Source organism: Scaptodrosophila lebanonensis, unplaced genomic scaffold (genome assembly GCF_003285725.1).
Source record: "Scaptodrosophila lebanonensis strain 11010-0011.00,11010-0021.00 unplaced genomic scaffold, SlebRS2 tig00000001-arrow-pilon, whole genome shotgun sequence".
Lineage (NCBI taxonomy): Eukaryota > Metazoa > Arthropoda > Insecta > Diptera > Drosophilidae > Scaptodrosophila > Scaptodrosophila lebanonensis.
The window spans coordinates 19,274,977-19,291,927 of NW_022060529.1; the positions used below are offsets into that span (position 1 = coordinate 19,274,977).

The following is a 16,951-nucleotide window of genomic DNA, read 5'->3' on the forward strand; positions in this document are numbered from 1 at the left end:
ACGTTCGCCGGTTCGCTCTGCGCCTGTGCATTGCTTTGGATGGACCGGTGAGATAATGAAAGAAAGAGAGAGGAGGAGAGATACCAGCGGATGGCACCTCAAAAGCGAATCGTAAAATAAATATTATACCAAGTGTGCCACTCGCTTTGGTTCTCTTAAATCTACAAACAGTTTAAGAGCGTGAGCTTGGAACACTAACATCTATAGAACTTGTTGAATCCAATAAAACTTAACCGTGGAAATTCGAATTAAATCAAGTAAGGAAACTACTAAATACTTAATTTGGAATTGGGTCGAAAATTCACATATAACCCTTGATTCTACCTTTAGATTTTAGAATTTTTATTTGATATTTAACAATAAAAAGTTTTAATTTTCACAGATTATATCATTTAGCATTTAAATCAGACCCTAAACCCAAACAATATATACTCGTATATATATGTACATATACTCAGATAGTTTGTGGTGAATGGACAAGTCGGTGTTGATACAAAAAAAAGTCGATGATATTCCTGACCTAAAAAGGTGTCCAAAACATAAGACAAAGTAATATTGACCATCTTTTTAAGGAATTCTTCTTCTTGCGTCAAAGCAAATAAAATTTAAGGGATATAATATACACACTTCACGTGTCTCTCCGGGAAAAATTGCGCGACTCTCCGGGAAAAATTCATGTGAATTGGCGAAGCACCAAAGCTGTCTCAAAAGCAAGACGATGGTCAAAGGAGAATATTAAAATCGACTGGAGTAATGTGCTATTTAAGATTCGGGACAATACAATGGGCCTGTTGTTCTACGAAAAACGTTTTTGTCCAACGAACTATTAAAGACCCCAAATAAATCATCCATGGGCTTGCTTCTATTTTTGCTAATCGAAAAGCGTTATTGCCTTAATTCTTTTCCGTTAACATGAAATGATTTTATTTCATAACTGGTTATTTAATTTGCAGAATTAACATAGTAAGGTTTGGTTTTGCGAAGCACCACCAAAAAAGTGCATTTATGTGGAGATCATGCCCTTCACACAGTATTTAGTGAGGCAGTGTCACGAGCATTTTGCACAACCAATACAGTTATCTTTCCATCTGGGGTGATGATGACTTCGTGCTGCTTTGTGCGCACGCGCAGCATAGTGAGAGCCTGCGGCGGTTCCAGCTTATTCATAAAGACCTGACACTTCTCCCGAAAATTGTCGTATAAGCAGGCATTTTGGAGTGCTATGTCACGTTCCATTGTGGTCTTCACTGGAACACCCGATCGATTCAGGATCAGTATATCTTCAACATCGGGCTTCTCCAGCACTCGACGGTAGACCTCGTCTACGTAACGCTGAGTGCGTTTTGGCTAGTTACGAAAAATTTTACAAATTTTGATGCAAAAACTGAATGAAAAGCGTCAACTTCTTACCTCGGCTTCGTCTTGTTGCATTTTTGGATCAAATAAAAAGTTTACTTTCTTTTTTGTGATGACTGTTTAGTTCAAAAGAATTATGTTTATATGTTTTGAAAACTAGGAAAATTTTTGACATTATAAGGTGAGTATACTACTAATATCCTAAAAAAACATCTTGCAATTATACCATGAATATTTTAAGTCAATCATTTTTTATTTATATTATTTAACAGAACTGGTAGTATTTATAATTATGCTTTTGTTTCAATTTCTACATTGATTCTTCTTGAATTTCTTGAATATATTCTACACTTCTTGAATTTATATCAATTTTAAAACCGTTATTTAAGTTGAGCTAGAAATTAGAAATTTTGAAAGTACATGTTGCTCAGAGCATTAATTTTCTAATTGTTCTTTTAATTGTTGAGAGGCCGAGAGCCCATCACTAAAACGCTTTTTTCAAATGTTAACAAATGTGAGATCAGTTTTTAAGTAATTTTTAAGCAAATCCTATGAGCTCGAAGGATTAAGAATGGTTTTGACGTTGCTGTGCTCAAAACAAGTTTCAATCGCGGCAAGGGCGTACGCAGGGGGGGTGGGGCAGGGGGAGGCCGTTGCCCCCCCTAGAAAAAATGTTTCCATATAAAGTCGACCACACGTTCATTATTATGACGCACTATTTCGCCTTAAGATGGATCTGCGTTGGATTTGTTGAAGTTTTTTCATCGATCATATGCATAAATTATTTTTTAAATGCATCGGGCATTATTTATTCAAAATTTTAATTTTTTGGGCCCCCCCCCCCCCCCCCTTGGTAAAAGCTGGCTACGCCCTTGAATCGCGGCATACAATAATTCCTTTTATTTGTTTTAATATGGTTCGCGTGTATAATCACATTTATTTTTAATTTATTTAGATATATGGTTGGTAAACATAGACTTGAATACTTATTTATTCAAACAATAAAGACCAGCGTATTGTCAGTAGCTTTTCCAATCTTTTCCTTCAAATGGAGATATTGTTGTGTAATGTGCGAACCTTTTATTTGGTCCTATTAAATGGCGTTCGTTAACGTCTCTGCAGTCATCGAACACATCTGTTCTACTATATCTTCATAGCAACATGAACAATACGTAGATATGCTTAGTCATGTTCTCCCAAACTAAATGACAATTGATCCTATGGTGTCGGTTTGTATCAAAACCTCAGCAGTTGTCTGGAGTAAAGGTGTTGGAATTGTTGTAAGCACCTCTTCTATTAAATTATCAACTAGGCTGAGAACATGCGCCACTAGAAAATCAGAAAGAAAAGGTACGCTATTCACAAGAGCCACATATATATGTGGGAACCAGACTGTCGACATCCGGAAGCAGCACCGTCTTTCTTGTAGACTCATCAAATAAGTACCAATTGCTCGTATCAATTGATAAGACACTTGATATTTTTATTAGGGGAATAAAAAGTGACAGTAAACTTGAAAATTAATTAAATGATGTTTTGGTGAACTAACTACGTCAGCACACAACCATTTATATCCGTAATGCTCTCGCTACAGACTTGTTTTTCAGTATTGAAAACAAATCCTAAAGGACAAGCCTCCACCAGTAGAAAGCCGTCGATACAATTGTAGTAATAGTTACATTTGTGTGGGTAAACAAATTTTCGGATGATGCCCTTTGTGCAAACTTCTCTAATATCTAGATCCCCATTTGTAGCAGGGCTCGTAGTGGAGCTCTCTTCTATTTGCTCTGTACTGCAGTTGAAGCTCTCATCGCACACATCTGTTTCAGAGCAGAACATCGAGTAGTCACCATCACACCATATAATACTATAGCTACAATTTAGCCTAGTGTTTTGCATGTACACTTCTGATTGAGAGTCGCATTCGGTGATGTTTCTAGCATTTACGTTGAGAAGAGTTGCCCAGCACACAACACTAATTATTGATCGAATATGACGAATAGATGGACTCATTTTTGGTCGTACTAGTGGATATCAGCTGCTGAGCTTGCCTTTTATACACCATTCGATTGGAGTTTAAGAAGTTACATTTAATTAAAACAGACTTGTTTTAGTGGAAACACTTAATTGAATAGGACGCTTATCAGCTATCAGATTATGGTAGAACACAAGTTTAATGAAATGTTTTAACATAAGGGAACGCTACAGTCGAGCAAGCACGACAGCGAAATACCCTGTGCCCAGACAAACCTCCGACACCGAGTTATATGCGCCTCTAGCAGAAGCCAAAGGAAGAAGAAGAGCGCACTGGATGCTGCAGTTATCGAGCGTAGTACCGGAGTGAAATTGTTTCGCTAATAACATTTCTTAGAATTTACCGATTTCGACGACATTCAAAATGAATGCTGATATTTGTATATAAATTGCGTATGCAAAGTTTGGTTAATGTAGCTTTTGAAATGTGGACAGTATTGACGAAATTCTGAAGCGGAGAGAGGGGAGGGAAAATCATAAAAATAAAATAAACTCGTAAAGTCTAGGGACTAGGAGCACCTGCATACCAAGTTTGGTAAATCTGCGCTTAGCCGCTTCCGAAATCCAGGCGTTCATACAGACAGACGGACGCACGGACAGACGGACAGACGGACGGACATGTCTAGATCGGTTTCTCTCGTCATGCTGATTCAGAATATATATACTTTATGGGGTCGGAGATGCTTTCTTCTGCCTGTTACATACTTTGCACAAACCTAATATGTATACCCTTTTTACCCTACGGGTACAGAGTATAAAAATGCTTGGCATTGCCATAGCACAGCATTTGCTTTCAATATCCCACCCCACTCGCCATGAATATAACCTGACTTGGATCTTCGCTAATTGGACAGCTGGGTCTTACAAGTGGCTTTACGTTTAAGATATCAAATTTTTCAGGTACTCTTTCCGTTAGATTTTGCTCCTTTTCCTCTGGATCATCCTCCTCAAACTCTTCTGCCGGATCATCCAAAAAACACTGTACATTTGCAGCCAAGTCGCATGAGCCCGATTCTGGATCGAAATACTCCCCTTCATCGCAATTTCCTAACATTGAGTCATCACCCATACAATACACATACATATGATTGACGACTCTCCCAACTGAGCACAAAAGATTTATCAGGCACATACTCACATTCCATAAATATATCAGCTCTTGTAATTCGAAATAGTATCGAAGATAAAATCGTTGTTCATTGGTTTTGGGAAAATTTATGAGACTTCTGAAGTTTGAATAGCGAAAAAATGTATAATTATGTTAGTGCTCACGACGACGATTTCCTTTTAATATAATTAAAAAGTACGCCCTCGCATAATGGTTGTTTGTATACATATCGTCGATTCACAAACAACAGATAGTGTTTTTGGTATTTTTGGAGCCTGTTTTCCCTCATTTGGAGCTCGAATTCCACTGTGCTATTCCGGACGGAGACAAATACAACAAATCAAAAACCATGAAAATTGGTCCAGTCGTTCTCGGCTTCAACGCGTTCGAACTGACACGACTTTGTTTTACATGGAGTGTTATGTTATGGAGTGCCTGAAGTTGCATGTCCAGTTATGAAAGCCACAAAACAGCTGACTACACACAGCTTATGAAAGCTTTCAAGGCACTTCTTAAGCTTTCGATGCATAAGAAACACGTGTAGCTGGAAGCTTGAATGGAAAGAGGCAGACACACAGCTACTGAGGATGCACTCGGGATTCAAACAAAAGGATGCCGGTTCCGCATTAACCACCCATCCACCCAAGCTGCAACCTGAAGCTCGTGCTCTTTGAAAGCACACTCCCTCTCCCACTCACTCGCGCTCTCACTGTTCACTCTGAAGGTCTTTTGGGTGCCACAGCCACCCTCGCAGAGCGAGGCAAGGCAGTTCTTGCCACATTTTCAGTCTGCGGTGAGCGACGCGCAAGTTCGGTTGAGTCATCATCAGTTGGAAAAGCGTTGAAAGCCAAGCGGCGGAAAACTTGCAACGCGCAGCAATTTCCACACTCGCAGCACGGCGAAGGGCGAAAAATAGTATAGAGATAAATTTCCGTGTGCGCGTCTTGTCGATGGTCGTCGGAATTGCGGAAAAACCAATTAAAAAGTGAAATTGCACTCAACGTGAACATTTTCAGGCCTCACCACTCCACAAATTAAATTGCGGCTGAGTGTTAAGTGCAGCTAACAGCTAACAGCCAACAGCCAACAGTTTTCCAAATTTTCATACAAGGGCGCAGCAAGGAGCGACCCAAGTGCTGGGAGGGTGGGTGTTTACTTTTGAAGTGCATTTCACGTTTAGCGATATGAAAAATTAATGCTGCTAATGGAAAATGTGCAATTAAGTCGAGTTGCCAGCCAGCAGAAGGTCAAAGTTGATGGCATCCCCCGCCTCCCACTCAAGTGACCTTCGGGCTTGAGGAACTTGCACCAAATACGAGAACATAAATATGTAACTGGTTGCGTGCGAAACGCATTTCAGGGATGTACTGTTAAGCCATGGAGAGCTCGCCATCCACATCGATCGAAAAGCAAATCGACCACTTCCTGGAGCACTTCAAGCGCAGCGCCTCCAAGGCCATCGATGCCGAGTGGGTCGGCGGGGCACCAACAATGGCAGCCACCCCAACTGGCCAGTCCGCCAGTCCGCAGCGACTTCCCATGCAGCATTTACTGCAGCGCACCAAGAGCCGCTCCAGCTGCCTGGACGTGTCGGAGTTGTCGGGTAAGTGATATGGGGGAGACATGGGGGATGGGTACAACCAATTAGCGTCCTTTAAACTAAAAGTTTAATGACTTTGTAACTGCAGACGGTGTCAAGTGTTGCGCCTCGCCACATGAACTGCTCACAAGGACAACAACCCTGCCAGAATAGCTGGTAGTGTCACGTTTTTCCCCTGCATTGCTATCGGGACTCTGCCTACATATTGATTTTCCATAACAGGCGCCATCGTTAAGGCTCGCCTCTCCCCTAGCCAAGCAGCCATTAAACACGCCTTTGTTGGCCAAAAGCGGCGACTGACTCGCTACCAATTCGCATACCACAAGACTAATGGGATAGCGCTAGGCCATAATTTCATAGAAAGGCGGTAACTCTTTCCTACATTCTTAACGGCCGCTTTAGGTGCGTCCTGCAGCATTAAGCAAGGACGTGGGTACTTAAGAAACAAACATTGCATTAACAATAAAAAATTAAAACTCTATCAGCCCTATTAAAGATAGTAAACATGGTTAAAAGCAGATAAATCAGGTATATTTTGGAAGTACTTACGAGTAAGTACCAGTTAGTTGAAAACTGGTTAGCAAGATTTTTAAAGTCATTTTATCAAAATTGATGAAGCTATAATGCTCCAACTTATTACCGAAGCAAATTGTATAAATTTAGATACACTTTTTTGCAGAGCTAGCATAAAATATAGAATATTTTTCCCATAATTGGTAAAAAAAAAAATGACACAAACAACTGATTATAACAAATTCAAAAGCGAATCAAAGATGGTCAAAAACTGGTCAGAAAGTGTTTAATCCCTTAATATCTCCCTTAATAATTTGTTGTGTACCTTCATGACAAGAAGTAAAAGAATCCATTAGTTATAGTTGAAAAAAAAAATTAACATGATTTCCTTCTCGCATTTATTCACTTTTGTTAGAAGCAAAGTGAAGCTATCACGTCTTCTGATCTGAGGAAGCTGACCGGGTACCCCACATTGTGTTAGAGACTCTCTATAACAAGCAGAAACTATTTTATAGAATAGAATACTAGAATTATAATAACCGCTTACCTCATGGGTTAATATTAGTTGGATTATCAAGTGAATATTTATTTATGTTCTCGCATAAAGTAAATGCAAGACATATACTAATGTGGAATAGGTCCAGCAATTGTCTTGCTTTCGGCGTTCCGATTACTTAAGATACGTTTTATGAGCCTAAATACTCTTTAAGTTTGTAACTCGATGAGATTTTAAATTCGGGTAGATAATGCGGTAGCACAATATCCAATATCCTATATCCAATATCCTATATCCAATATCCTTTATCCAATATCCTATATCCAATATCCTATATCCAATATCCTATATCCAAGTACGCTCAAGGAATACCCCATGCAAACAAACTTCCGCCGAGCTAATAGCAGAATCAAAAAGTAGAAGATATCACTAATAGCGGGAAGTGGGGATGTGAAAAGAAGAAAAATAACCATTAACTTGACCTGCCTAGGGCTTAAGTGTAACTAGATCTTCTAATTGCTCAGATCCTAGCGTTCATCCAGACATACGGACGGATAGACACAAAAATATAAATACTTTAAGGGTCTGCCACGCCTCCTTCTGTTACAAGCATTCGCACAAAACTAGTACACCTTTTATCAATCAAGTACAGGGCTTAATAAAACATTATTGTTCAATGAATATAGAGAATATAGAATCCAATCGCCTGGTCACTCGTCTGTCCTAAGAGGACATTCAGATAGCAATGAGAGCTTGAAAGTGGTTTCTTCTTATACCGCTCAAATAGGAGACAACAATATTTAAAAACAAAAACAAAGTTACTTCGATGTACACACCACCTGCTTTTCCCCCGGTGCCCTTTTGTTATCTTTTGAAAATTCATTTCGAAATGGGGTGATGGGTGGACGCATAACTCACTTAGAAATGGAAAAATGCACTTCTCGTGTAGCTGCACTTTAATGGCCGCTTTTATGACACAAGTAGATCGGTCATCATCCCCATGCCGCCCCAGAACAGACCACACCACACCTTGTGGCAGGGTGGGCGGTCTTGGTTTCAATTCTCATTTTGCGGGGGTTGACAATTATTGCTTACGACGTCTGTTTAGTGTTTTGCCCGCTTTATGCCCATTTGTAACTGAAATAGCTTTCCCTGCTGGCCAGCTTTGTTGTGCAAAACAACACAGATGACCTTGCTTCAGTTTAGTGCGACTGAACTGTGGGTGTCTTGGTTTACATTTCTGGCTATAAACACAATACACAAAGGCTGCTTTAAATAATGAAAAGTCTCAAATGTGTTGTGTTAGAATATGGGTTAGAATTAAAGGAAATTACATCTTAGCTTTCAACGAGAACAACAAAAACTTACAGCGCAACCAATAATTATTTGTACACTCTCTACTTTTGATTTTAATGGTCTACAACTTCGCGGTTATTTATTATAAACAAAAGTATTTTAACTCAAGTGAACAATAAGTATTTATATTTCATATTTTTAAAACAATTAAAACAATTGGTAATGGAAAAAACTTAATCTAATAGAAACAAGCATGTTTTCATATTTTTATACAGCTCCAATTTTCCAAATAATATAAAAGCTCTAGCCCTTAAATGGATAAGTTGGGCGTCCCGAAGGCAGATAAAGAGCCCAGTTTCCATTTAAGGGCATTGTCATTCAATGTTTTCTGATTAATATTATAATATTTTTACAAAAGCCTCGCATATTCTTTTTTGGTATCTGTTGAGTTGAATCTTTAACTCAGTAGCTTATATCCAGTTAATATTTTCCTTTCTTGAAAGTCTATGGCAAATAAAAAATTCGATTAATTTCTCAAAAAAAGTTATAATTTATAAATAACTTTTATGAAAGCTGATAAGTCATGTAGGCCTTTGCTCCTTTTTGAGAGCGTACTGCATATCTCGCTCGGGTGTCTAAATAAAAATTCTTAAGCCGCAATTATAGTTTAAATATATGTATGTTAAGCGCATATACATACATGTTATATATAGTTTCACATATTTCCCAAGTACTGTAATTGCGAATGGTCGCCATCCTGGCTGCAGTTTTAAGATATCTGGCACGACGCGCACATTCCAGACAGCCTGGCGCCAGCATAATACAAGAACATTGCAAAACAAAAACACATTCATTCCTTTTACATTCCGCATTCGACCAAATCGCAGCCATACACTGACAGCCGCCATAATTTTTAAGTACAGATGTATGTACATATGTATGTATGGATTTATGTATGAATGCATATAGTATTCCAGGCGAGTATGAGTCACAGCCAAGTCGAATGCTGCATGGATGGAAAAAGCTTTGCGCCTTTTCACCCAAGGGTAGGCTACGCAATTAAATGCAAAGCAAGCCTAATGATGAGTCATTCAGCAAAGGGACTAAGTACAGCTCAGTCACTATTTTAATTACACCTACATTTCTCGACAGAGAAAAGCTTGCGAAAAAAAAAACTGAGCGAAATGCAACTGAGTGCGAATGATATCTGCGGGGCATTGCAACACTTTTTAGGTCAAGCAACTATTCTTTTAAATTGCCAAATATCAAGATTGGCACTGCAAAATAGAAACAATATTCAAAATTAACGTTTAAATATAGCACTTAAATATATTATTAATAAATATAAATACATTTTCTGGTGCTGTGCCCTACTTAATGTCATAGGAATGGTTTTAGGTCAGACAACTGTTACTAAAATTGTATAAGTGAAGATTAGCACTACAAAATAAAAAGAATATTCAAAACTATATTAATATATTTGATACAGGAGCCGATGAAGAACAACTGGTTTGATATCATTTGATATTATAGAAACATATTTTAGGTCAGACAACTGGAACTGTAACATAAACGTAAGAAGATATTTGCAGATAAATTCATTTGTGTAATTTATAAGTTTTATTTGAAATTTATTCAATATTAACGCTTAAATATTTGTGTGATAGCAGCGCTTCAACCTCATTTATTATTTAAAGTTGCCAAAGCTGCATTTTTACATTCAGAAAACTTACATTTAATTCATAAAAATAAATTCTGATATTTTCTTCTAAATATCTTTCAAAACTACTGTTTTTTTGTTACAGCAGCCCTGGCAAAGCGCTCAGACCGATCTGGTATCATTTGCTCGTGCTGCCAGATCATCAGTAAACATCTGCGCGTCGGCAGGCTGTGTTAGTTTGTTTGTAGAGTCAGTCAATCAAAACATAAGAAGAAAGTGCCATTATACTCTTAATTAAAAGTACAAAAGTATCTTCTAAATATAAGTTTAAAATCGAAAACAGCTGTGTGAATAGTTGCCTATAATTTTAAAACAGCTTTCGGCTCAAATAACATATTTCTAACAAAAGTGCCACCTGTGTTTTACTGCAATGTAAGTTTACTCAAATTAGTTTTATTTTTTCCCGCGTTCAACTCAGTTTAAAACAACAACAATAAACGAACAAGGTCAGATGAGTGACAGCTGATATGTCGGAGCGATGCACAATTCAAGGTCGACGACGAACCCTCCAAGTGGTCAGTGGTCCTTCGTTATCGCTTCGATTGCGATTCCATAACAGAAAATATAAAAAGATCTTACAGTTGAGCAAGCACGACATTCAAACACTCTTTACAAAAAAACTGCTTACATACTTTGTTGTGCGGCTCAGAGCAGAAGTAACAGGAAGGTCGAAGAAGCTGCAGCTTGGGGGCGTAGCTCTGGCATAAAACAGATCGCTAACTCTTCTTAGGGTCTGGGATAAAATCCCTACTGGGATGAAATTTACTTTTTATGACAATTTTTTTAATTTTTGTACCGGGCGAAGGAAGGGAAAAAGCATATTAAGTTAAAACTGTGTCGTTTAGTTCAGATTTTGTCTCTTCAGGCTGATCATATGTATGTGGCAATCATGCTTCCTGATGTTTGGTACAAAAGTATCTAAATTTGCACAAAACTAATATACCCTTTTATTTTGATTTGCTTTCATTCCGCCGTTTATTCACCGCTGCTCTTTGGCTCCGTTTTTACCATTTGCTTAATCAAAATTCGACAAAATTAATATGCAGCTGTCATAACTTCTTTTCTTGCCGGCATTGCCTTCTCCAAATTCGTATGGTAATCCAGCCATTACGCATTCGAGCTCACACCCAAAGCACCCAACACCTGTGTGTGGTGTGTGTGTGTGTGCGTGTCTAGCCCTCGGCCCACGGTTTAGTTTCAAGTATACGTTTCGCCGGCCCACAGCTACAGTTCTCCTCACAACATGCAGAAAATTAGCTGCAATTGTAATTTGAAGTGCTTGCATATCTTTAACATTTTCCGCAGAGGTGAGTGGAATGTGGAATGGCGAATTGTGTCAATCGTCTTAGTGCGTGAGCCAACGGAAACAGAGCGGGATTACAACACCGGTAAAAGGGCCAGTCGAGCTGTAAAGTGATACGCTAAAAAAGAGCTTGAAACGTCACCAACTCTTGTAGCATTAGCCAATGTGGCGAATAGATCAAGAGCTGCTGATCATAAAGAATGTTTAAATCTTTACATATGTACATATGTACATACTAACGTTCAATTTTCCCTTCTGTCAACTTCACTGTCAGACCGAAAAAGTATTTAATCCATTCGAAAAAACACACTAAAAATTAGAATATTCTGTGAATCTAAACTAAACAAAACAAAACATGTCACATGCGCCTCAAACAAAGCCGCCATGTCAGTCGGAACATTCCAAAATCAACGACAAGTGCATCGCGGATGTGGTGATGAAGGGTGGTAGCGGAATTCTGATCGGTTCAGTACTGACGCTGTGTTTCACGCGCCCACGAACCTATCCCATCTGGATGGGTCTGGGATTTGGCCTTGGACTGGCCTACGACTGTTGCCAGGCACGCTGGAACGCCTCCACAACAAAAGATTAATGCGAATGCCAACCGCGACCCAGCTAACTAATTTATTGATTGATTAATAAATGTTTCTGTTTTGCACTCTTGATTATGGCTAACAAGGACTCTACGAATGGCCATTAAGATCTTTTGCTTTTCTCCATACTGATAAGCAAAAAGGCTGAGCACGATTTGCTCTCTCCCTGTGTCTCTCTCTCTCTCTCTTGTTCGCATTGCGCTCTCTTAATCGCTCGTCATGCGCGGGCTCGACGCCAGCGGGCAAATGTATCTTGCATTTGTCAGTCCACCGACGTAGTCGCAACGCACAAGATACTTATCTACTCTCGTCGTTCTAGAGTTGTTTGCTAAAAAAAAGAAGAATAACGTATTAGCTGTGTGCGTTATTATTTAAATTGTTTTTCAAAGCGTGAAAAGGTGCGCCAAAGTCGCCGCAGCGTGAAGTTTTGACTGCGATTCTCGTTACCTGACGATTAATTAACGGTAAATGCATGTGCATGAAAAATGAGAAACAAGCGAATCCAAATCTCAATGAAATATAAACATAATCGTAAAAATCTGTGTACGTGCCGCTTGCTGCCTTTTGGCCCGATCGTCGCTGCCATATTCGAATTTATGTATATCTGTATCTTTGGTCCACACACACGTATTTGTATTTACGTGTCGGCCAGATGACAAATGTGGCTGTGACTGTAGCTTGTGGTGCTTGCCAAAAATAAAATTCACTGAAAATTGGCAAAATGCAAATGTTGTTCAGTACTTATAATTGGAACCAAACGAAATGCCGCCGTGTGTGTGCCAACAACAACAACAACAAACTGCAAAAGTAAAAGTTCAGCGAAAAGATAATCCGCAGAACAAGCAAACAATTACACATCACCACACGTGATTATACATACATACATATGTATATATGTATGTATTTATGCTTGTACATAAAATATGCGGCGCCATATGCAGCGGCTTTAATAGGCGGGCTTCTTTTTAATTATCGTAGCATTTTTCTGCAAGCCATTAAATTTAATCTTCTGTATAAGTACGAGTACTATCAGATTTTCATTCAACGCTTCCCGGAAAACAAGCGCAATTGATATCAAACTGTGCTTCACTATATCGAGCTTAAGCTAAATCCGAATGAATCACATTGTTCTTGTCTATCTCATCGACGAATGCGTGGGGCGCTCCCTTAACTTAATTTTGACCGTTAACGTGCCACGTCCTGTGTCCCAAACATGACTCAGGTTATGAGCAAGCACCTTAAAAAACGTACCTTGTTTGGCCTCTCTCCATCTTATTTATTCAACTTTCTCCGCATTTATCATATGCCACCATTCTTCCTTAAATTTACAGACACAATTGAGGATTATTCCGAAGCCAATTCAATAAGAGGTAGTTCTTTCAGATTATTATATTATTATTAAGTGCAAAATATTCACCAGCGTAAACATAACATGAACATTTCCCATTTTTTCTATAAAATGCCATCAAAAACAAAAGTTGACCAACACAAAGAAACGAATTATGAACAGGAGCGACTGAATAAGTGCTTAAATGGTTCAAAAAGCTCTTCCAGCATTACTCCATTTAAAATTTCCAATTCCAAATAGCATCTCTCTAAAAAACATTCCAAGCGAATCTTTTACCTGGGAACCACTTATTCTCGTATGAAATCTCAACAATTTGAATGCACTATCGTAGATTTTATCAATCATGTCATATACGTCTCGAACAATGTTTACAATTTTAGAATACGCCCAAAGTTTGAACTCGCCCTTTGCCAACTTAATAAAAACGTTTTGAAACATTTTTAAAAAATCACAAAAAGTTATTTGCTTAAATTGAATCTGTAACGCTAGCCTCAAATCTCTCGATATTGATATTATTTTGAAAACATTTCACTAAATAATTCACATAATTATCGTATTTCAAAATAAAAACGTACTGTGAATGTCTACAATGGGCTGAGTAAGTTTTAAGATATTTACACATCCACTTTTGCTGCGCCTCGCTAAGGTCGTTAAATGAAATGTGTGCAGTCGATAAGGTCAGCAAAATTGTTTTGAAGTACCGATGACCTAAGGTGTACGAGCCCTAACCACTATTAATTGGTACGGCACGGTTTTTTTCGACAGTGCAACTTTCAATGACTCATATTTATTTGTAGGCGATGATTGCCCAAACATATTTATACTTTTTAAAAAGGTCATTGAATTACCTTTAATTTCATATCAAAACATGCACGAGTTTCATATCAACAAAATGAAAAAACTCAATTTAAATAAAACAACTTTCATACTACACGAAATATTTTGACCATTATTAATTGGTACGGCAACATTATATATTCATTAAAACTGAGTAACATCTCCTTTATTTTTAATAACACCCTGAATTCTCTTCTGCATGGTATTTACTAATTTTAGGCATTCTTCTGGAGTTATGGAATCCCAAATTTCCTGAATTTTTGATTTTAGTCCTGACAGAGTACGCTGTGGGTCATTCCTCAGCTTTCTTTTGATGATTGCCCACAAGTTTTCTATTGGGCTTAGATCTGGGCTTGATGACGGCCAATCTAAGACATCAATTCCATTTTCTTGAAGCCAATTTTTGGTTGTTTTTGCGGTGTGTGGTGATGCACCATCCTGTTGAAAGGTATATTCCCCACACTCAGAAAGCTTTGGTATTGATGGAAGGAGATTACTTTGAAGGATACACTTATATTTTTCTGCATTTACAGTTCCATCTATAAAGTAAAGTTGTCCCACACCTTTGGCTGACATGCATCCCCACACCATTGTGCTCGTTGGAAACTTGACTGTACGTTTAAGACAATCTTTGTGATATGCCTCCGTACGTTTTCGTATTACTCGTTTTCGAGCATCACCGACACACACATCAAATTTGGATTCATCGCTAAAAATTATAGAATGCCAACGCCTCTGTTCCCAATTCTGCCTTTGTCTTGCCCATAGCAATCGTTTTTTCATCTGCAAAGCTGTGAGCAATGGTTTTTCTTTGGCCTAAAAACACCAACATATATTAATTGTACAGAAAAAATTATCTGTTATGCTAAGCAGGAACCGCAATCATACCTTATAGAAGCCATATCCAATTCTTTTCATTTGCTGTCGAGTCCATTCTCGTTTCACTGTTTTCCCAATTTTTGCAGACCATTTTGCCGATATATCTCTCACAGTACTTCGCCGATTTTCCTTTATTATACTCGACAAACTTCTTTTGTCACGCGAAGTAACTTTTGAGACTCGACCTCTTTTTGCTGTATTACAGTGTATATTGCCATTCTTTCTGTAGCTTTTCACTATATTTTGAACTGTAGACTTAGAAAGCATAAGACTTTTCGATATTTCACCATAGCTGTTGCCCAAATTTAATTTTTTTAGAATTTTAGCTCGAACTTCCTCACAAACTGGCTTGCCACGTGCCATCGTGCTCATAAATCAGGGAATAAAACTAAAACTACAACTAAATGTCATATGTTTTTACTTTTCCTTCATCACAATATTCTATTTACCGTTACTTGTCCAGTTTTTGTTTACATTTTACATTTTTCACCGTTTTTTTAACAAAAATAATGTTGCCGTACCAATTAATAATGGTCAAAATATTTCGTGTAGTATGAAAGTTGTTTTATTTAAATTGAGTTTTTTCATTTTGTTGATATGAAACTTGTGCATGTTTTGATATGAAATTAAAGGTAATTCAATGACCTTTTTAAAAAATATAAATATGTTTGGGCAATCATCGCCTACAAATAAATATGAGTCATTGAAAGTTGCACTGTCGAAAAAAACCATGCCGTACCAATTAATAGTGGTTAGGGCTCGTATAAATGTGTTAAGATCACGTGCTTACTGACGATTTTTGCGACTTTGAAAACAGTGTTTGAAAAAACCGTCAATTCCGTATTGATGTAAATGTAAATATACATTTATGTACATAAGTACTTATAAAAAGGAGCCAAAAGTAGAGTTTCACAAATAGGCTTCTGCTATAACACCACAATCGAAGAAGTCGGAACAGTGTTGGGTAATTTTGACAAACTTAATTAATTAACATCGAAAAAATATCCTTAAAAATGTCTGACCCCATACAGCATACATACATATGTACTTGTACATATGCTATTCTTAGCGCTATTCTTGCAAGTGAAGCTTATTCCCAAGAAAAAGTTGAAAGAGTCATATTGAGAGATTTAACATCAATTATAGGCTCGAATGAATATAAAAAATTGTTTTAGGTAGCACTTGAGGAAATTGCTATTTTGCTTTCGTCCTCTGTAATGCGTAACTGATATCCATCTCTAATAACTCATTAATTAAATTAATTTAATTTTTGGTTCATTATCTTAAAATGTGAAAATTTTATTTGTTTTTATTAAATACATTTTAATTTATGTGTATAGTTCTTAGAAAACTTGAAAAGCTGTTAGAGCAGCTACCAAATCCCACATTTGTTTATCTAACATAAATAAAAATAGATTGGATTGGTGGAAAATTGCTTATATGTTTCTGAGAAATCTCTTCACTTACCCTGGTACTCTTGTTTGCCCTGGAAATAGAATAAATCAAGGCATGAATGATATCCAAATCAAACAGTGCGCAGCGTAATAATCTTGCCCCCCATACACGATTTATTCTGTTCCTGTATCGGAACAATACACCCACATACATATATACCACACAACGTCACGAGCCTCGCTCAAGACCCGCAATCTCGCCAACACTCGCACACAAACACACTCACACACACAAAGTTCGAGCATTGAACTTGAACCGATTCGACAGAAATGCATTTAATCTAATTGAGAAACCGCATAATTTCATAAAACAATAAGCCGTGTGTGAAGTCAGAGACAGCGACAAGCATCGAATGTCGTATCTACATATAGACGATGGATGTCAAAATGGCTCAAAGTAATGACGTTAATGCT

General features: G+C 37.8%; 3 protein-coding genes across 8 annotated transcripts in view; 2 read left to right on the plus strand and 1 right to left on the minus strand.

Moving 5' to 3' along the window:
* Nucleotides 1-856: 856 nt before the first annotated feature.
* Nucleotides 857-1,493, minus strand: LOC115634304 (dynein light chain roadblock-type 1). Its single transcript, XM_030531956.1, has 2 exons — nucleotides 1,411-1,493; nucleotides 857-1,347 (listed from the first exon to the last, which is right to left on the minus strand). The coding sequence occupies exons 1-2, from the start codon at nucleotides 1,429-1,431 to the stop codon at nucleotides 1,024-1,026; spliced, it is 345 nt and encodes a 114-aa protein (XP_030387816.1). The 5' UTR covers nucleotides 1,432-1,493; the 3' UTR covers nucleotides 857-1,023.
* Nucleotides 1,494-5,360: 3,867 nt separating this feature from the next.
* The window catches only part of LOC115620501 (guanine nucleotide exchange factor DBS), a 67,974-nt gene continuing 56,383 nt past the window's right edge, over nucleotides 5,361-16,951 (plus strand). For 2 of the 6 annotated variants that reach the window (XR_003995221.1, XM_030513756.1), the window contains exon 1: nucleotides 5,362-6,101. Coding sequence is in view for 2 of the 6 variants with exons in the window: in XM_030513756.1 (XP_030369616.1) it covers nucleotides 5,876-6,101 (226 nt within the window). In the remaining 4 variants the exon portion in view is untranslated. Of the gene's footprint in view, nucleotides 6,102-10,401; nucleotides 10,496-12,282; nucleotides 12,484-16,951 lie in introns of those variants that run through there. The other 4 variants (XR_003995222.1, XM_030513764.1, XM_030513787.1 and 1 more) reach the window with 4 other exon arrangements.
* Nucleotides 11,733-12,091, plus strand: LOC115620538 (MICOS complex subunit Mic10). Its single transcript, XM_030513822.1, has one exon. The coding sequence runs from the start codon at nucleotides 11,782-11,784 to the stop codon at nucleotides 12,016-12,018; it is 237 nt and encodes a 78-aa protein (XP_030369682.1). The 5' UTR covers nucleotides 11,733-11,781; the 3' UTR covers nucleotides 12,019-12,091.

Excerpts from the sequence above, each read along its gene's own strand:
- LOC115620538 (XM_030513822.1), top strand. The coding sequence starts at position 11,782 with ATGTCACATGCGCCTCAAACAAAGCCGCCATGTCAGTCGGAACATTCC.
- LOC115634304 (XM_030531956.1), bottom strand. The coding sequence starts at position 1,431 with ATGCAACAAGACGAAGCCGAG. Across the intron at positions 1,348-1,410 it reads TGCAACAAGACGAAGCCGAG|CCAAAACGCACTCAGCGTTA; the intron begins GTAAGAAGTTGA and ends TTTCGTAACTAG.